The sequence below is a fragment of the Rhyacophila brunnea genome, unplaced genomic scaffold (genome assembly GCF_057557595.1).
Source record: "Rhyacophila brunnea isolate RB1 unplaced genomic scaffold, BYU_Rbru_1.0 scaffold_13, whole genome shotgun sequence".
NCBI lineage: Eukaryota > Metazoa > Arthropoda > Insecta > Trichoptera > Rhyacophilidae > Rhyacophila > Rhyacophila brunnea.
The window spans coordinates 40,687,102-40,709,159 of record NW_028232785.1 but is presented as its reverse complement, the minus strand read 5'-3'; the positions used below and the strand labels follow the sequence as shown (position 1 = coordinate 40,709,159).

At 36.9% G+C, this 22,058-nt stretch overlaps 1 protein-coding gene across 3 annotated transcripts in view; it reads left to right on the top strand.

Moving 5' to 3' along the window:
• The first annotated feature begins 771 nt into the window (after window positions 1–771).
• Window positions 772–22,058, top strand: part of LOC147077529 (uncharacterized) — a 37,382-nt gene continuing 16,095 nt past the window's right edge. Inside the window, exons 1-4 of one of the 3 annotated variants that reach the window (XM_085940854.1) lie at window positions 772–923; window positions 3,982–4,083; window positions 14,809–14,940; window positions 16,969–19,921. In XM_085940854.1, the coding sequence (XP_085796980.1) occupies window positions 858–923; window positions 3,982–4,083; window positions 14,809–14,940; window positions 16,969–18,375 (1,707 nt within the window). In that variant the 5' untranslated portion in view covers window positions 772–857 and the 3' untranslated portion in view covers window positions 18,376–19,921. Of the gene's footprint in view, window positions 924–3,981; window positions 4,084–5,642; window positions 5,790–8,013; window positions 9,423–14,808; window positions 14,941–16,968; window positions 19,922–22,058 lie in introns of those variants that run through there. The other 2 variants (XM_085940855.1, XM_085940857.1) reach the window with 2 other exon arrangements.

Genomic DNA, 22,058 nt, shown 5'->3' with positions numbered 1-22,058 from the left:
CGTAATATTGTTATTAAATTTAATCGAGTGTTCTCTGTACAATAGTGACACATACATAATCGATCAAAAGATAATGAGTTTTGATCAGCCTAAGACGGTACTTAAGTGAAACGGCAAATAATTTTCAACTATAGGTGCGACGAAATTTTGGACTGGCTAGCAATCGGAGAGCGAAAGTCGAGCTGTGAATACGTCAATTTGTTTCGTGATGGCGACGGGGGAATTAATTCTTAAATCGTGTAAAGATGACTAAAAAACGTTACCCATTTACTTGAAAAAGAAAACGTGTCAATGAATATATTATTATAATTAGTACCTAATAGAACTAAAAACAAAATATTAAATGGACGCATATTGACTTTTTATGACAAATTATGTTTTGTTCTGCACGCGTCATTTGCACAATCGTCGCGTAGTCGCGATCGTTTTAGACCGTGCCCCAGCTGAAGTATAGCTTTAATTTTTTTTACTATTATATGCCAAAATATTGCTATGACAACTGCAAAACGTTTATATAACGAGACACCAACTTCGGTTATATTGAAAAAACAAAAATGGTACTAATGTTGAAATGAATTATGTATAATTCCAAATCATAATATTGCTCTCCTCGAAAATTGACTTTTTGACACCCCTCGAAAATTTATTGTTTTAATTAATAATAAATTACCTACCTATTTAATTTATAGGGGAAAATAATACCCGACTAGCAATTTCAAATGTTTATTATTATTGACAGTGGCAATACTTTTCTAACCTCAAAAAAGTGTTGGACTTATTATTGATTTGTAGCGTCAGTTGTTTGTTGTCAAACAGGTCCTCCCAATTTTCCCATATAAATGCTTTGAAAACCGAAAATGGACATCAAAACGGAGGCAGGCGACACGGAATCTGATCGAGGAATGTCTCCCACGCATGCAAGTGTGAGTATTTCACATTTAAAGTGAATATATACAATATAATTACGAATTCAATTCGATATTTCCCAGTGACAATTTACAAAACAATGAATTTTGAGGTTATCTTTGCCGAAAGTAATAATTCACAGTTTACACCGATATAATTGCTTGAATGATCTAACTAGTACAACTCAGATGCGTATTAATCTATTTAATAACTGTGTATTTATGCTATAATAAATTTAACTTTTGAGACATATTTTAATAGAAAATTATATGAAATTGAAGTATTGTGATAATCCATCAAATGCCCGTCGTAGAGTTGAGCTTAAAACCATTATCAGCGGGTTACGGGTTCGAATCCAGGTAGCCAATTAAAATTCATTTGTATTTTGTTACAATCAATTAAGTATTTTTATTTTATTTCGACGCACTTCAAGGACTGGAGATGACGACGGTGCGCTCACAGATAAATTGTTTGGGGGGGGGGGACATATGGACATTAAAAAATTATCCATATTTTTTTATTGAGTTCATCATTTCTACATTTACCACGTGCATACCCCATACCACCGCCATCTTTAGATTAATAAAGCCTGAGCATAACTTTATGCACAAGCAACGAGTGGTCCACTGCCATACTATTTATTGATAACATACTTGCAAGCAGAGTTTGGTATTCTATAATGACTGAAGAGTATAAATAAGTTATTAGTTATTGTCGTTTAGAATCGACTGTCGCATTGACAAACGTCCTAGTGTATTATGATATTATTATACACAGAAGAAGTTTACTTACTTTGATCGTCCACTACTAACCACTAAAAATCAGATGGAATATAGATAACGGGGGGGGGGGGGGGGTGAAAAGTAAGTCCAGTCATGTAATGTATCAGCTTCCTTCTTCAGTGGGCAATGCCCATACCCAAACACTCCGCACTTTGAGTCTAGCAATAAACATTTGGCTTGCAAATTAACCTAAGGGTGTCTATGAGTTATCGCGAGCTGTCACATCCGCGTGGCTTAAACGTCATAATTTTTAGGAACGTTAGTGTCCGTTTGTGTCATCCACGCTGCCTAGTCTTTATGCCGCATCAGAATATTAGAGTAACCATTTGATGCCTCAGATAGTTTCACAAATTCGTGAGTTCCACTGACACTGGCCTTGCGTGTCGTAGAATGCCGAAAAGAGGGGCCAACTCGTTGAGATGGTTGGTTGACAGCCAGATTGTCTGGATCACGATCCTCAGTCATGAAGTTCTGACAAAGAAGAAGAAGAACAATTAATATCCCCCTTTGTGTGTGCGCCCGGTTGGTGATTTTATTTATGTTGACTCTCGTATTACTGTGGAGGATTCAAAAAGAAATTTTGCTGAATATTCATCGTAAATAGAGCAATGACAGACTTGAACATGGCCCCCACATCCTGAAGCGGGCCCCTAGGCTACGATCTTTGGCGGGCCCCCCTATCTATCGCTAAGGGTAATGTCGGTGTGACGCTTTACAGTGGTGTTTTTTAAATGGTGTATTCAGTAAAATTAAGGTGTATTATTAATACATCTATGGAGTTTGCCAAGTATCAACACACAATAAAAAATTGTATCACACAACCATATATTTTAATATAATAACACAATTGAAGTAATATAGTGCCTTTTTTACTTAAATTTTTTTACAATTAAAGCAAATTTGTGTTGTGTGTTTATCTCACATCGCACCCTCCCAACTAAACCGCCACAAGTCCAAATTTACGTGTTTTGAGTTAATTACTGCTTTTCATTGTCTATCGTTCATAGTATATGTACCAAAAATTTCATATCTCTAAGTCATCAAATACAAGTCAATACTTCATTCCATATCTAAACATATTTCAAAAACACAGTTCAAAAATGCGAAAGGTAAAAACATCAAAGCAGATTTTCTCTGTTTGACGTTTTTTAGATTGTGGCAAATTAGTTGCGAGGGAGCGACATATCTGGTCGACTCGCCACGTCGGGCCCCCAGGCTAGAACCCTGTCAGCTCCCCCCTTGTGGGAGCCATGGACTTGAACAAAATAATATAGAAAAGTAATCTATTAGGGACACTACCTCGTTACAAACATTCGAGTTGAAGTGCTGACATGTCAGCGCTTCACGTGTCCTGTACATGTTTTCCGTATTCCGCCAGAGAGTGCAACACTCTGTACTCTTGTGGCACAGCTTCAAGGATTCCATCACTGTGGCTACCTCCCCCCACCCTGCAGTGGTGGCACAAAGCAATCAAAGCGCGAATCAAATTGAGATGCATATCGCCTACTGTCACGCGTCGCGGCAATAAAATTAGTCTATGGTTTTGTCATTTTGCAGAATATTTTGAATGATCACCATCTTTGTAGATTCACTGAAGAATGACACTGATGAAGAGTGCCTAAGCACTATAATGTATTAATAATTTGAATTATTATTAATTATTCATGCTAATTTCAATTAATTTTAACAGGTTCTTCGTGTGCGTACGTTAAAATTACTTGCGACATGACATCCATAGATAATATTTTGAACAGAACCCAACCTGCAGACCATAGATAATAGACAACATTCTTATAGAAAATACATAGTGCCAACCGCTAAAAACAAAAAAACGTGATTTTCACATGACAGTCGAAAAGTGTACTTGTAGAAGATGATAAAAACGTTCATTGAGTCATGCAGGTGTCGATGCAGTGCAGTTTAACGTGAGGTGACCTCATTGTTCTGGTGATTTCGGCAGATTTTGCCAACTGACAATGTTAGTTTAAAGGTTCAAAATGTGCTACGGAATGGGAGCATCAGTCTTACACGTCACGTGATAGTCAGCGACATAAACCATAATATTATTCACGTTTATGTCTCACATGGTGGAAGCTGTGAGATGTGGCAATGGACCGAGACAAGTGGTGCGACCTTATGATACAGCAAAATGCAATACGTGCGAGGTGAAGTTTGCTACAAATGAATCTGCAAAGCGAAATGCTTCACTTTCATGTTTTATTGCTCCGTCTTCCAGAGAAGGTTTTCTTTCATGTCATTCATCTGATTGTTTCTATTAAACTTAACTTTTCAGGTTTCCGATGATGCTCATATCAGAATAAAAGTAGAAGTGGACCCCTTGGATATCGACGATCAGCCAAATGTGGAGACAACCGACGGCGATACTTCACAGATGGTAATCTATTAAACTTAACCATAATAATATGGAATATTCATAATTGAAAAAATGTTTTTTTGTAAAACTACGGTGTGAATGTATGCACTGGATTCCCGCCAATAGCGGCCTGCAGACGCACAGTCTTTCATGCGTGAAAGCGTAGTGTGCCCGATGTCGCGCGGGAATGACCGTGTGTCTAAAGTCGTGTAGCGAAGAGCGGAAAGAGTGAGGTTAATTGCGTCCAATCTTTCACACGTGCCATACGTCAAATCGTTTTTTACCATGTTCCGTCACAATGGACGTTCGCAATTTGTCTTGCCAATTTATTACGGACCTTATTTATTTATTTATTTATTTATTTATTTAAGAATACAAAACATTGTGGACATAACAAATCTAAATTCGAGACGTACACAACATGAGATTTACTTTATAAGTCAAACATTACCCTCACAAGAGAGAAGAGAATATAGAAAAAGAAATATATATATAATAACAATAATAATAACAAAAAAAAAAACAAAAATTAAAACATACTTAATTTACATAATTTAAAATACATAATTTAATACAGAAAAATATAATTTTTGAGAACGGAAAATATACAATTTTATACAGAAAAATACAGTTTCAAAAATAAAATGCAAAGTACATCATTGAAAATGTCTATGTCTTTAGGGAGCGCATTTACTAATCTTGCACCCCTCGCTAATGGTGCCTGATAGGCTTGACACGAGGAAACGGTTGCAATCCAGAATAAATCATGACTGCGACCACTTAGGTAATTGACAGGCGCATGGAAATTCAAATTCTTATGGACATACTTATTGTATAAAACATTCCCATGTTTGTGGATAATCAAATCGGCGGCAATATTATAAAAATAGATATTTACGCAATGTGGCGTATGCAAAAATAATTAATTTCTGCAAGGAGAGACGATTTCCCGAGACTAATAGAGACTTTGTAGTGAAAAAAAACGGTGTGTGTACTTATGTACGCGCGTTAGAAGTTATACTTCTTTGGCGTAACAAAACTTGTGATAAACTAGATTCTTTGACTAGTTCTTAATTATCTTGTTAAATTACACACTCAAGAAAAAGGACCGCTTATTGGAACGCCTTCGGTTTATTTTTATACACTTTAACTTATATTACTAACTGACGTTTAATCGTTTGTCTACGTAAAGAATTGCAAATGGCTGACAATAATAAATTCGCTGCCTAGGCAACGGAGCAATTCTAAACTATAATATTATACTGTATAATCGTCACGATTGCAGTACCATATTGGGCGTAACGGTAGTGCGTTCGGCTGATAACCGAACAATCGGTGGTTCGAATCCAATCGAGTGCGTTTTTTTGTGTGATAAAATAAATTATATGTTACATGTCACACGCCAAAAATACACTCTGATCTGATTTCCCAAACGAGTCAAAAGAAGTATAACTTCACAAATTCAAAGCTTTAGGGGTTCTTTTCGGAAAAAGTAGAGGAAAGTCGACGTAACGGTAGCGAAAGAGATGAAACTATTTGAGCCATCATTGTGGTATTACGATCTGTTGCTTTTCACGAAGGATCAAGAGCATCCAACGGCAAGCATGTCAAATATGGATCCAGTGATAAATGAAAATATTGACGTGAGTGAGGAGATCGAGGATATTGAGGATAAATCTGTAATCCAGGATTTTCCGACTGAGAGCCAAGAAATAAACACAGCAAAAGTGAGTTATAATTAATTTTATTACTATAATAGTATTAATATGTAAAGTTATACAGTACTCTCTCAGTAATCAACCACCCCAAAAACCAGACAAGTGTCCCGACGGATTATAGTGCATATGTTACGCCGAATGTGCGAAATTGACTATTACATGAAATGGGCAAAATTTAGCCTAATTCATGTAATAGTCCAAGCCCGTTGCCTTATTCATGAATTAGGTAAATTATCTGCCTAGTGCGTAAATTCGCCATGCTATGGAATTCTTAAACTGTCAACATGACAGTAGAAAAAGTAAATTTAATACGGACGGTTTTATTAGTTATAATTGAACATAATATAATATTATTATTATTAGGTTAGGTTAGGTTTTTTAATTCTGAATTCAACTGAATGTCCATTTTGAGGTTAGCTTACAAGTGTCAACAAACTATCAAATCATACTATCACAAACAAACAATCGACCATTGCACGATTGATACCCAAGCACGAATCAAATCGCGAAAATACCTTTTAATTTCTTCCGTTATATTATAGTTCTAGATTTTTTTTGGGCATAGTAAATGGATATGAACGTCATTGTAGTTATAGTTATTGATTGGTATATTTTTATATAATCAATGACATTTGACACATTTGGTTAGTTTGATTAGTTGCAAAAACCACCACCGGAGCGCGACCATCTATTTTGACCAATGCATGAGCATTTGACACATTTGGTTTAGTTGCAAAAAACACCACCGTAACGCTACTATCTAATTTGCCCAATGCATGAACTAGGCAGAAAAATTACTGCCGAATTCACGCACTTGGCAGATATTTTGCCTAATTCATGAATAAGGCAACGGGCTTGCATTTTTCATGATTTAGGCAAAATTTTTCCCATTTCATGTAATAATCAATTTCGCACATTCGGCGTAATACATACATACAAAATATGGTAAAAATTAAAACAGGTTTGAGAAATATTACAATGTGAAAATTGTACTAGCGTAATGACAGTTTTATTTATAATTAAAATCAAGTATCAACTACATATTAAACAGTAAATCACTTGACACAACCAGTTGTTCAGTAAGGCTGATACTCTTGAATGGCTTAGGATTCCTGGCTTTCCCTATGACCAAAAGCTTCATTTTGTGTCTCGGTTGCATTGGCGCACGGCATAATTGTGATGCGGTCCTTGGGCACTTTCCTCCCTGGTACATTACTTTCTTCGCGATGAACGTACGTTTTACGAAGGAGAAGTTTCCAAAATAAACCCGTCTCATCTGCGTTGTATACTTGTACGCGGCGGACTACTGAATGTGACAATCGAATACCGGCGAATCATAGAGCTTCATTTTGTGCTTTCAACTAGTAAAAATAACGGCGGATTATAGTAGTTGTCGGATAATCGAGCGACGGATTACTGAGAGTGTACTGTATTAAGATTATGGTCACAAAATTAAACTTCAAGCTCTTCCAGATGCTACCATGAGATCTTGTCATTCTACTCTAACATCTGAATTAAAATATATTTTATAATTTACCTCGATTTTGTGTAACTTTTAATTAACTATTTCTTTTATTCAACGAATAATTCACAAGATTTAAGAATGCACCATTCTAATTATTGAACATACTTATATAATTTTGAAAAACACTTCTGAGAAAATATATTATAACCAATTGAAAAAATCTTTTTTGAAAAAAGTAAGACACCCGGCAGAATCGAACCTGCATCTCTTGGGTTTACGCCCCGTCCGCGCATTATCCACTGTGCTACGAGGTGACGTACTGATTACGACAAATCTCTTTCGTCGATTTCATAAAGCCATTCCAATTTAAATTGATCGCTGGATTTCTTCTTAATGATCGCATTTGAAATATCACATCCACTCCTTTTTGACATTTTTAGGGGATACGTTTTCTATAATTAATAAGTATAATTGTATTGTACTATACATGTAACAATGCAAGCAATCGTATTGTTCACTTGAATAATTGTTTGTTACATACACTGAACACACCTGTAGTTATTACTAAAATCTAGCAAAGGAAACTTTCTTTTTCAATATTTTTGTGTGAGGACTGTGCGGGGGATGAAAACATGTGTGCGGACACATTTCGGTAGGTGTGCGCGCATACACCTTACAGGGAACATTGTTTCTTGGTCCATTCTTCTTTTATACTTGGAAACTGAAAATAAAATATTTTTGTAACGTGAATAATTATATTTATTCCAGGTTGACGCCAATGAGACCACTCCTAACCCAACCATACAAACTAGAAAAAGGAAGGCGAATAATTACCAGGCTACGTTCTTTAATGTTTGCGCTGCAACATTAACGGAAAACACCAGACAAATCGGCGAATATGATGCTACTGGAATAACCGTTGCTAAGAAACTACAAAGAATGGATTCTGTGCAAGCCATTTATGCGGAATCACTTATAAATATAGTTTTAAGAATGGGTCTATTAAAAAAACTGAACGATGAAACTGAGATACAGTAATGCGGCGTCTTACGTGGGCGAAGTCAATGCGAACGCAATCGCGACGTGGTTTGAAGCGATATAAAGCAATACGATGCAAAGCGGCAACGTTGCCAGTACCTGTCACCAGTCGGCCGGTCGGCATCGCACATTCATCCTGAACCAATGACATTATTAATGGACAACGCACTCAATACAGTAGCTAGCAAGTAAATTCGCGCATAGCGATGTTTGCACATGTATAGGTAGATGTCACGCAATTTCCATTATGCGATATCACGCATCGGGAATTTATAGCAATATCACCTTTATTGTAATGGCATTAGAACAGTGTTTCTAGTGTCAATGTTCATTTGAGCGAACCCGTTCGACCAACAAAAAGCATCGGGAATTTATAGCAATATCACCTTTATTGTAATGGCGTTTGAACAGATTATGCCATTCGGCAGACCCGACAAAAAAGTGAGTGTCATTTTTTTTCCAGATGCTTCGTCCATATTAATGCCATTGTCCTGAACGGACGCAAGGGCTTTTTATTTGAAAACTCATTATATTAAATACAATTAAATTATTATGTTTTAAATGTTTTCGATATAATATGCATTAATTATGTATCTATAGATATAAAGCTTCATGACAGCCGCGCAGCGAGGGAAAATTTTGACAACATCCTATACAACGAAATGTAAATTAAATAATAAAAGTAATTACTTGTAGAACCACTTATTTCCGCAACTGTCTCCCATTCACGGTGAGATAACAGACAAATATGATATCTTTTGTTTCTTTTGTCCCACAATGCAGGACGTTCTTGAATGGAACTGATTAAAATTTCTACATCTGACATGATGAATGTGTGATAAACGTCACTTTCGCCGCGTCCACTTCGCGCAAAAATATCAAGCCAACTGATCCCGTCGCTGAAGCCCCGCCCTGCTTCGCAACGCTCACCAGGTATTATCTGCACGTAGGCCACTACAGGTGGCCTTGACTGTTTGATGTTTTCGTGCCGCGCCGCGTTGCATTTGCATTGACTTTGCCCACGTAAGACGCCCAGTTAAACCTTGTTAATACAAATTCCATGGGACCGAAAATCGAAAAAAATCCGAATTTTAAAATATGAAATGTATGGGGGAAAATATTAAAATTTTGTTTTTTTTATTTTTTCGATTTTCATTAATTTCGTTTCCTGGTCATAGATGTCCCTACCAAATTTCTGATACAATTTTTTCAAATTAGAGTCTGCAAAATCGTTAATCTATATATTGAGGTTACCAAGTAGCTAGAAATATTGAAAAATAGGAAATATTTTTTATTTTTCCAATTTGTCAACACAATCGTTTGGCATTTGTTCTCTAGTAAAACTATGTAAAAATTCAATAAACAGCAATTTAATATGTACAGCCCTGAAACATGTGAGTTATGCCCTCTTCCCACGGAGCAACTGAAACTAAAATTCCAACCAGTATCTAGCTAATGTATTTAAATGGTGGCTCGCTGACAGCGAGACTGGAATCTCTCAGTTTCAAAACGGTCGTGAAGAGACGTGACATGCTAGTCGCGCGGTCTCTCAAATTTCTAATCACCGTAAAACAGTGGTACCTATATCAGTAGATTCGGTGAAAAATCATATTTTCATACCAAAATTGGTACGAGGGGAGTTCCATAAATTCGCGGAAACAATTACAAGATAAAAAGAACTTTTTATATACCACGTTTTTAAATTTTCTGTTGAATCATATAAACCAATTCTATGTATTAATAATATATATATTTTATATAGGACAAATAAGATAATAAATTGTCAACAAATCATTTTTTTGCTATTTTGCAACAAACAAATATAGAATACTGAAATGTCATTTTGATTTCCATAGTAACACATGTATATATTAATAATTTAATTGTTAGGACCCCTAGCAACCAATAATAGTGGGTTGGATTACGGATTTATTCCGAAATAACTTTTCATGCAAAACAGAATTAACTGAAAATGAATTCAATTCTACTTAAAGAAGGCTAAAAGTTTTAAAAGAATGCATTGGCATCGTGTTCTGATACATTCGAAAAGTTTCAAATGTCTAGCTAGTCGGGAAGTAGAAGTTAAAATCAATTGCAAGATTTGTACTGGATAAACAATCACCGGACAAACAAGAATACGAGCTAAGAAAAACGTGGTAAATAACATCAAATATTGAGCTCCATGCAGTAATTAAATTCGCCACAAAACGGGATAAGTGTGGAAACCATTCAAAATGAAAAGAAATTGGTTTATGGCACTCTTTATTGTAGTAGCACCATGATTTACAAATGGTCTTAAGGTATTTAAGCAAGGTGGAGTGTCATTGACGCCCACCGTGGCTGCGCGGCTTATCCATTGGACTATCACGCCGTGGGTCCCAGGTTGGAATCCTGGGTCTGACAAGTACACATATTGTTTTCCAATTTGTGTGTGAGTCGGGATGGACCTAATAGGTTGAGCAAGTGGCTGACATCCATTTCTCGTAAAAACAAAATCTGTTAATACAAACCTCTACTCCGTGGAGGCTTAGGATCGGACATGGTCGGAGAGTCATTAGAAGATGATGACTGTTGCGAAAGGCCAAATGACGTCACTGTACAAGAAATGTATTAAAATCGAAGATGCCCTTTTGGAAAACGGTCAGTTAAAACTAATCAAAGTCGCAGAAAGGTTTAATCTATCCAAAACAACAATTTCCAGAATTATACACGAAAATCTTGGGATGTCAATGGTAAGCGTATGATGGGTGCCGCGAATGCTTTTGCCTCATCAAAAAAGTTGTTGTGTGGAATGTTCTGAGCAGTTTTTAAAACTGGCGTCAATCAAGAAGAACTAATCAACCAAATTGTTACAGGAGATGAAACGTGGGTTCATCATTATAACCCTGAGTCTATGCAGTGACATAAAAAGGGTGGTTTAGCCCCCAAGAAGTTTAAAGTCATACCATCGGCTGGAAAGGTGATACCAACAGTGTTTTGGGATTCACAAGGAATCCTAATAATAGATTATAAATAAAAAGGCACCAACATTACGCGTTAGTACTACGCTATTATTCTAAGTCACTTAAGAGCATACTTCAGTGAAACGGCAAATAATTTTCAACTAAAGGTGCGACGAAATTTCGGACTCGCTGCCAATCGGAGAGCGATAGTCGAGCTGTGAACACATCAATTTGTTTTGTGATGGCGTCGGGGTAATTAATTCTTAAATCGTGTAAAGATGACTGAAAAACATTACCCATTTACTTGAAAAAGAAAACATGTCAATGAATATATTATTATTATTACTAATAGAACAATAAACATAACATTAAATGGACGCATGTTGAATTTTTATGACAAATTATGTTTTGTTCTGCACGTTTCGCATAGTCACGATCGTTTTTAGACCGTGCCCCAGCTGAAGTATAGCCTTAAAAGAATCAATTAAAGTAAAAAGGAGGGGTAAAAAAACAAAAGGCATGTTCTTACTTCATTACAACGCACCTGTTCATAAAGCTCAAATTGCAATGGCTGCTATGAAAAAATGCGGCTTCCAGGAATTGCGTCATTCGACTTGCAGTCCTGATCTGGCACCTAGTGATTATTACCTGTTTTCAAATTTGAAGAAAGACTTACGTGGAAAACATTTTGATGATGATGAGTCCCTACTTCTTCTTCTTCGATGGCGCTACAGCTCAAGTCGAGCCCTGGCCTCCTCGAGGATTCGTAACAGTTGGGTTTTTACAAGATGGGGTTAACCCCACGCTCAACCCCCTTTTCGGAGGGCCATTTCTTCCTTCTTCGTTAGTCCTGACCACACCTTTCACCAGGGTTGACTACCTGATCTTAGGTGTAGTTGCTCAGGGTTCCAGGGTTCACCACGTGGAGGTGGAGATAGGAATTGAGTAGGAGAGGTTATGCGACACTATCAGGATACAGTGTCGTGCGGTATGCATGCACTACCCCGTTAGATACCCCGATGAGTCTCTACAGGTAGCCGTAAACGAGTATTTTGAAGGCAAATCGGAAAATTATTATTATCAAGGTTTAGAAAAATTGATTGATAGATCTAAGAAGTGGATTCATGTCCGAGGAGATTTTATTGAAAAATAAAAATATAAAACATACAAATATTCTTTTTTTTCTGACCCATTTCACGAACATATGGAACTCTCCTCGTATAATATTATTTCTTTTTTAATTTTAATGGAAGGTACTTCTGGAAATGGGAGTTCCATCACACCTTACCTGTCTCATCAAAAACTTATATAACAATAGGCACACAAAGGTAAGAGTAAATAGTGCGTTTTCTGAGAGTTTCCGAACCGAGAAGGGAGTTTGTCAGGGATGTGTTTTATCTCCCCAGTTATTCAATATATATGGAGAGCATATAATGCGGAGAGCCCTAGATCATTGGCATAGTTTTGACTAGAGGTGAGTTGGAAATACTGTCACCAGTTTGTGTACTCAAGTTTTGGATGGAACTACCCATACTAAGTATTTGTGGCCCAATAAACTTATTTCAAAAAACTTGTGATGATATCATCGCGAGTCGCTGTTCTGTGCATTCGCCAGTTGGTAGACTTTCAACACTATTGACATTAAATGCGCACGAACGAAATAGCACTTGAATATAGGTATATTTTAATTTATTAGTCTATTGCATTCGAATGTATGAATAATAATAGGTCATAAATTTTGTGTCGCAGCACAGTGGTGAGATGACGCACAGGCTTAGGCTTGATATATACCGCTCACAACATGTTTAAAATTTAAAAAAAATCACTTTTATTCATTTTTGTTAACAATAATATTGTAACCTAACAAAAAAACAAATCATAAATTTAAAAATTTTATAATAAATGAGACTTTTCGAGAAGCGGAGCTCAGCGTATTTTTAGCGATTATATTGAAGCCGATACATAGTCTGAGTTCCCTGAGCCGATACGCATTTCAAAATACAAATAATATGGAAATGGTTTTAGTTTCAGTTGAGTATGAAACTTTTGTCGCATACACACGCCAAACGATCTATATAGTATTCCAAATACTAGTAAGTATTTTGGAACAAGTTTATATACTAAGTATTTTTTTATACTGGTAGTAAGTATACTTAGTCTTCAAAATCGACCAGTTTTCTCATCTCTAGTTTTGACGTAATTCACGAATTAAGGGTAGGTGACCAAAACACCGTCTATAGTCTTTAACCCAGACTTTTCATTTCTTGTTATTTTGACTTAAACTTATACTTGCGCCTGTACAAGCTACAGCAAGTATAATATTTATTCTTTGTACAATACTCTCTCAGTAATCCACCACCCCAAAAACCAGACAAGTGTCCAATTAGTGAAAGCGGCGGATTATAGTGCATACATAAAAAATATGGTAAAAATTAAAACAGGTATTTCGTAAAAATTGTTTTTTTGAGAAATTCGTACTAGCAAATTATCGTTTTATTTATGGTGTCATCAATATAACATAAACGTAAAGTCTTCAATTTGTGCTTTTGTTGCATTAATAATTTTATGGGTTTATATTTAGAAACAATGTTTATAATCAAAATCAAGTACTTATTTACTAAATTATACATATTTATTAACTTGAATGGCTTAGGATTTCTGGCTTTCCCTATGATCAAAGGCTTCATTTTGTGTGTCCCTGTTGCATTGGAGTACGTCATAATTGTGATGCGGTCCTTGGGCACTTTCCTCCCTGGTACATTACTTTCTTCGCGATGAACGTACATTTTACGAAGGAGAAGTTTCCAAAATAAAGCCGTCTCATCTGCGTTGTATACTTGTACGCGGCGGACTACTGAATTTGACAATCGAATACCGGCGAATTATAGAGCTTGATTTTGTGCTTTCAACTAGTAAAAATAACGGCGGATTATAGTAGTTGTCGGATAATCGAGCGGCGGATTACTGAAAGTGTACTGTAATTGCACTTGCTGATACCTTGATATTTTAAAACACAAAAACCGATAGCCAACGTTAACGCAATTTGATAAGCATTTCATATAAGAACTACTGCTTAATTTCATCGTAATTATGTAGTACGCCCGTAGTGTAATTTATAAGAATCCAATGGTTACGGGATCAAGTCCAGTGTTTAACTGAACTTTAAAAACTAACCAGCACCATCTGCAATTTGTATTCTTAGTTTAATTAAAACAAATAAGTATGACTGACATAGCTTAGTGTGCATTATTTATGTCGGATCTTCACCCTACCTCCACCCTTCGCCACTCCTATTGACTCTTGATGACACCTTCATTGTCAAATTTATGAAAAGCCAACGTTTGCGATGTGATATGTATGGATGAATAAACATTGACAAAGTTGGACCAGACCGAAAACAGAGTGTCGTAATACCACGACTTAATGACTTGATGAAAGACGTACTACTCGAGAAGATGAGTGGAAGAGTCTGCATGAGATGGCCAAGGTGTACTTCGGGCTCCAGAAAAGACCTTACCAATATTTTTCAGATTTTCTTTTGTGTATTGTACAAAGTCATCATTTATTTTTCCTCTTTTTCTAGAACAATGTGAAGCCAAAAGCTGAAATGAAAACGGAGGACGATTATTCTTACGAAATGAACACCTTCGAAAACCTCTCCCACTATGCGACAGTTGTTTATGGAGAATCGTCAGGTTCTGGATGCGATCCACAGGTGAGATGCGACTCATTGGTAAAATACGCTCTTAACCCTTTCAAAGCGTTACGAATCCCGGCTAAATACAACAGAACGCGTTGTGATTTCAAGCATCAATAAATCGTAATTAATGTCAGTCAAACATACACAAATAGAGTCGTAAAAAATCGTAGTCAAGTTCTAAAATGATTATGACCGAACCTAAAGGGGCTCGTAAACAGCAACTTTTGATGGCAATTTGATACGGCAATTGTGTTGCTGTTAAAAGTTCCCCAAAATACGAAAATAGTTGTCTACATTGCCGAAATTTTCCATCTATTGCCTTTGCTTTCTGGCAGCATGGTTGTTCGATATATCGAATATCGAACTCAATCGAATATACGGCAATAATTGCTAATTAAATCTATTTCATTCTCGCTCTGCTCCATATGTGCGTCTCTGTTTGACCTCACCCCTAGCAACAATAAAAACATTTGTGACAGCCGATTCGACGACAATACATTGGTATAATGTTTCGCCGTGTCGTTATTAATATTATAATGGTGTTATTACTAATCGTCAATTCACACTACGTACAATGAATAAATGGACAAACGACAGGGTACTGCAGCTTATTAATGTGGTTTATTTACGTCCGGAGCTATGGAACATCGAATCCAAACTATATTGATCCTAATATGAAAAGGCCAACTACAAAGCTGCGCAAACGTCAGATTTCACTAAACGTCAAATTTTGATATTCTTTTAAAGTTTTTAAATACATAATTATCAATAACTAATTCCTGGTTTATATTACTTATTGTTTCACGTTTGTTTAAAAGTAGGACCCGATCAAATCCTTCTTTAATTTTGGATGAATTTGTTTAGGTATGTGATTATTTTTTATATGGTGCAGAAACTTCATTGCCGGCCGTTGTTGTCACGTGTACGCACAGAATACATCAGCCTCACTTGCCCGACACTGATGACGGGTCATACATTGCCCAGCAACTGGGCAATAATTGCATCATTTTTTTGACAATTATGTCGGCAATCTGCAATTTTTGATGCTCGTTTACGGGCCCCTTAATATTTTATGGGACTCGAAATAAACATTCGTCGCCTAAATCTGATAAGAAATCACGATCTTGCATGGACATTTAGACGTGAAGAAGATATGCTCGCGTTGGTTTCCGCATAAATCATACTTCATCAAGACAATGCGAGCTCTCACACATCGGTTCAAACAAGCGCCTATTTGAGCACTCACAAAACATCAAATTGATGGGTCATCCGCCGTACAGCCCCGATTTGGCACCAAATGATTATTTTATATTTTATATTATATTAAATTGAGTGGTCAACGATTTTCTACGCCAAAAGAGGCGGTTGATGCATTCAAAAACCGTGCAAGGTGGCAAAAATGCTTTTCAGATTGGTTCAAACCATAGAGGTATTAAATAAAAAGAGGGGTAAGGAATCGGCTTTCTCATACAACTGAATGAAGCAGGCCAACAATAGCCGATAACTTACGAGAATTTTATTTTTTTTCGACCTTGTCCGATTCCAATAGGATCATATGGGCCTCCACAGAGTAAAGGTTTGTATTGTCAAATTTTTGTTTTTACGAGAAATGGATGTCAGCCACTTGATTAACCTATTAGGTCCATCCTCTGACTCATACACAAATTGAAAAACAATGTGTGTACTTGTCAGACCCAGAATTCGAACCTGGGACCCACGACGGAATATCGCGGAGGATTTACTTTGGTCATTGTAACGTACCCATATAATATAACGTTAATGTGGAAATTTTGCCGCAACTTAATTACCAGCCCGCCTCATCATACTTTCATATAACCTGCCGCCCCTAGGTTCAAACGCATTGGAAAGTGTATCAATTATCGTGGAGAATATTTTGAAAAACAATAAAACTGTTTTCATTGATAAAAAATTCGTTTTTATTTGTCGTTCCCGAAATATAAACGGCTACCCTCGTACAATGAATGTATGCGTTTTTTTATAAGGTGTAATTAATTTTAAAATAAGTTTTTGTATGCGTTACAGAAAGCTGCAGTGAGGAATGTCACAATGGCTACCGCAAAGTCACAAAATGAAAACGAATTCAAACAGAGCGGCCCCTACAGCGACGGCAGCCATCTTGTCCATCCGTATACGTCGTCTTTTCAAGAAAATGACACACAGAAAGAAGATGATTCCGAATTCGAAATCAATATAGACCCAGCGGATATAGTAGGCGATGATAATAACATTATGTACCCTAACACGTCTTCTTTTGATGAAGAAATGAGGCAAGAGAACAATTCAGCCGAGGATATATCCGAGTTTGAATACAATATTGATCCGGCTGATATAGTCGGAGACGAACCGACATCGACAGACGATGAAAACAAATGTAAAAAATGTGTAAATAAGTGTAAATGCGCTGTAACTAAGTCAGACCGACCTTTCGCTTGCGACCTTTGCTCGTACGAGAGTAAACAACGTAGTGACCTCGCGAAACATAGAATGATACATACGGGGGAGCGACCTTTTAAGTGTGTAATTTGTCCGGCTGGTTTTAGACGGGTCGGCGATTTGACACGACACAAAATGACACACACGAATCATAAACCGTACAAATGCGAAGCTTGCGGGGCAGAGTTTCGATTGCCCGGCGATTTAAAGCGGCATTCGATTATACACAGTGACGCAAAACCTTTCAAATGTAAGCTTTGCCCGCTGGAATTTAAACGGATGGCATATTTAAAATCGCATCACACTACTCATAGTGATGATAGACCGTTCCGTTGCGATTTATGTCCGTATGAATGTAAGCAGAAAGGTTATTTAAAGACTCACAGATCGACAGTGCACTTTGTGGTGAAGAGATTCAAATGTGACGATTGCGGTTTGGAGTGTCGAAGAAATAGCGAATTGAAAACGCATCAAATGGTTCACAGCGGCGAAAAACCTTTCATGTGCGACATATGTTCTCTCGAATTCCGGCGTACCGGCGATTTAAAACGTCACAAAGTCATACACAGCGAAGATAAACCTTTCAAATGTCTCGAGTGCCCTGCCGAGTTTAAAAAAGTCAGCTATTTAAATGAACATAAATCGGTGCACAGCGGAGAAAAATCCTTCAAGTGCGGTCTCTGTTCTTTCGAATGCCGCGAACGTGGTAACATGCGTAAGCATAAATTAACGCATACCGCTGAAAAGCCGTTGAAGTGTCAGTCTTGTGACTTTGTCTGTCGACAGAGAGCGAATCTAAAGTTACACGAGATGACGCATTCAAATGAAAAACCATACAAATGCGACGTCTGCGATTTTGAGTGTCGGCAAATCGGTTATCTTCGGAAACACAAGATGCTGCACACGGGAGAAAAACCTCGTAAATGTGACAATTGTAGTTTTGAATGTCGACAGCTTCGGGATATGAAGAAGCATATGGCTGTGCATTATGGTTAGGTTAGGATGTGTTTGCGTAGTATATATTCTAACTGATCAGTTTCGACGTAAGTCATTCGATCTGGGCTCAGCTCGTGGAAGTTGGAGTGGAATTGGTGTGGACAGGCGGTGACTCCGGTAATACATAGTTCGTGCGTGTAACACACCCTTGAACATCCAAACCACCCTTACATCAAAAGAGAATAGCTGTGTTAAACAATGCTATATCGAAACCACAACCAATTTGGAAGAGCAAAACTACCGCCAAAATGCGTCTAGTAAAATTAACTGTCTTTCCGATCTGTATATATGAGAAAGGAAGAGTTTAGACCCTTTTAATGTGGTACTGAAGGCGAATCCTGAGAGTCTTGTGGACGGCGAGGCTCAGCGATCTTCGGTTATATAGCCCACAGAGAAGATGGCATCCTGGTAAAATTAGTGATAAGGTCAAAGGGGACGAGAAAGAGCTCCCTCCAGATGGACAGACCAATCAAGTACGCTATAAATTTCACTCTTGACAAAGGCTATGCATGCCGCTGAATGTCGAGAAGGATAGAGTCGTGGAGATGGCTGTTGGAACAGCAAATCATCCGGGTCACTATCATCAGTTATGAGGTGCCGACGAAAAAGAGATTAAGGTTGTTGAATTCAAAATGAATGCGTATCCAGGATGTAATGAATCTCTGATGTTGCGTTTTGAAGAAAACATACATTCGCTGCCTCGTATCTTCACTGGTGGAAAAGAATCTTTAAAATGATCTTAAAAATAATATAATGCCGGACAAACTTAAAGCTGCATCCATCGGTTTCTGGCCAACGTGCTTTACCAATTTAGCCACCTGCACCCGACCTAATTATGATGTAATTAATTAATTGTCATGGACTGAAGTGCTTGCTAATATTGGTGACTCGCTACCTGTCTCAATCCAGAGTTCTTTCTAATTAGTGACGGGCAGAACATCAAGCGTCGAGAGCTTTAAATTTCGAAGTGCACATCACAGGTGGAGATTGCTCGCTATCCGAATGGAAATGGCTGGAGAAATATTCGATTCAATGCATAATGTCTGGGACTCACGGCCGTACTTGGTTAAAACCAACAGGCCGCCTATTCGGGGCTTGTATTCTGACAATGCTGCTTTTCATTGAACCTTACGAAGGCTCAGATTAACCGTTTACTAAACGGTGTGCAGTGGTATGGATTGAAGTAACAAGGCCACTTGCTATAGATCAGTGGCGAAGGGTGGAGGTAGGCTGTTAAGATCCGCCATAAATAGCGCACATTAAACTTTGTTAGTCATAAGTATTTGTTTTTATTGAACTAAGCTACAATTTATAAATTGTGTTGGTTAGTTTTTATAAATCAATTAAACCCTGCCTGATCCAAGCCATAGTGATATGATAATAGTGAAAAAATATTCGTTTAATATGTATGCCTATCAAAGCTTAGTGTGTACTATTTATGTTGGATCTCAATAGCCCACTTCCACCCTTCGCAACTGGATAATTATACGATTGGGCATATACATTCATACTTATTTGTTTTCGTTAGATTAAAAATACATATTACAAATATTGTTGGTTCATTTTTTTTAAATTCATTAAGCCCTGCCAAACCAAACTAAACTATAAGAGATAAAAAATATTATTCTATATGTAAAATATCCAAAGTTATGTATGATTTAATTGCATAAATTATATATTTTATTGATAGACGTAGGGTGGAGATAGTTTGTTAAGATCCACCATAAATAGTGCACACTAAACTTTGTCAGTCATATGTTTTCATTAACTCATTTAGTGCTGACAACGCGACTGTCGCCTTTGCATTAGTTGGCCATTTGATATAATTAACATGATATTTTAATGTGGTAATTAATTAGTAATTAGTAGGTCAGCAGTGAATTAACTGTAATTAAGTGTAACTAATATTAAATAATTACAAGATAAAAAGAACTTTTTATATACGAGGGTGGGTCAATAATTCCTTAGAAAAAAGCATTAAAACAGTTTTTATTTTTGTATTTTTTTTTTTTATTTCTCAACATAATCTCCTTGGAGCTCAATACACTTGGTTAGACGTTTCTCAATTTTTTTTAAACCGTCAGAAAAATAAGTTTTCGGAAGGTCCTCAAAATAAGCATTTGTCCGATCGATGACTTCTTCATTTGAAAAAAAACGTTGTCCACAAAGGAAAAAGTCACTGGGGGCTAAATCTGGCGAATACGGTGGGTGGTCGACCAATTCGAACTTCAATTCTTCAATTTTAGCCATTGATCGTAAACATGTGTGAACACGGGCATTGTCCTGATGAAAGAGGATTTTTTTCCTGTTTAAATGAGGCCGTTTTTCTTCAAATTTGTTTTTTAGCTGGTCCAATAAAGATGCATAATAATCCCCTGTTATTGTTTTTCCTTTTTCCAAATAGTCAACGAAAATAATTCCACGTGCATCCCAAAATACAGTAGCCATAACCTTACCAGCTGATTTTACGGTTTTCGCCTTCTTTGGACATGGTTCGCCTTTCGCAATCCACTGCTTTGACTGTTCTTTCGTCTCGGGAGTATAGTGGTGTATCCATGTTTCATCTACAGTCACAAAGCGACGAAAAAATTCATCCGGATTGCGTTGCATGAGCGACAACAGGGCTTTAGAGGCCACCACCCTATTGCGTTTATTGTCGACTGTGAGCAAACGCGGCACCCATCTTGCAGAAACTTTTTTCATGCCCAATTTGTCATGTAAAATAGAAATGACGCTACCTTTTGAGATCCCTGTAACCTCAATTATCTCACTCAACTTTAATCTTCGGTCACTTAACACCATATCGTGGATTTTATTGATCATTTCTGGTGTAGTCACCTCTACAGGACGTCCTGAGCGTGGTTCATCCTTTGTTGATGTACGACCACGTTTAAATTCATTTAACCAGTTATAAATAGTTGCAAGTGAAGGAGCAGATGTGCCGTGAACTAAATCCAACTCATTTTTTATTTCCTTTGCTGTTAACCCTTTTATATTAAAATGTTTAATAACAGCTCTAAACTCAATTTTCTCCATTTTTGTAAACAAGCAAATTTTTTTTTTAAATGTACGAAAATAAAAAACAACAACCCGACCAATCTGATTGAAACTTCGCAGCATACTGAATCGGTAGTGCCGCTGCATGAAAACAAACCGCTTACAGTACTAGTCGCGCCACCTGTTGGCTTTTCTAAGGACTTATTGACCCACCCTCGTACAATGTTTTTAAATTTTCTGTTGAATCATGTAAACTTGACTTGACAGATCAAAAAAATATGTACTTGATAGAAATAATACTGAAATGTCATTTTGATTTCCATAGTAACGCACTTATATATAAATAATTTAGTTGCTAGGACCATCCGCTTAGCAACCAATAATGGTGTCGAAATAACTTTTCATACAAAACAGAATTAACTGAAAATGAATTCAATTCTACTTAAAGATGGCTAAAAGTATTAAAAAAAATGCATTGGCATCGTGTTCTGATAAGTTAGTTAAAAATCGATTGCAAGATTTGTAGTGGATAAACAACCACCGGACAAACAAGAATACGAGCTGAGAAAAATGTAAAATTTGCAAATATTGGTTAGTTTATAAAATAAAATTTAACCCTGTGTAAACCAAGCCATAATCTATACTAGTCATTAAATTGCCATTAAATCATACGTAATTTTAGATAT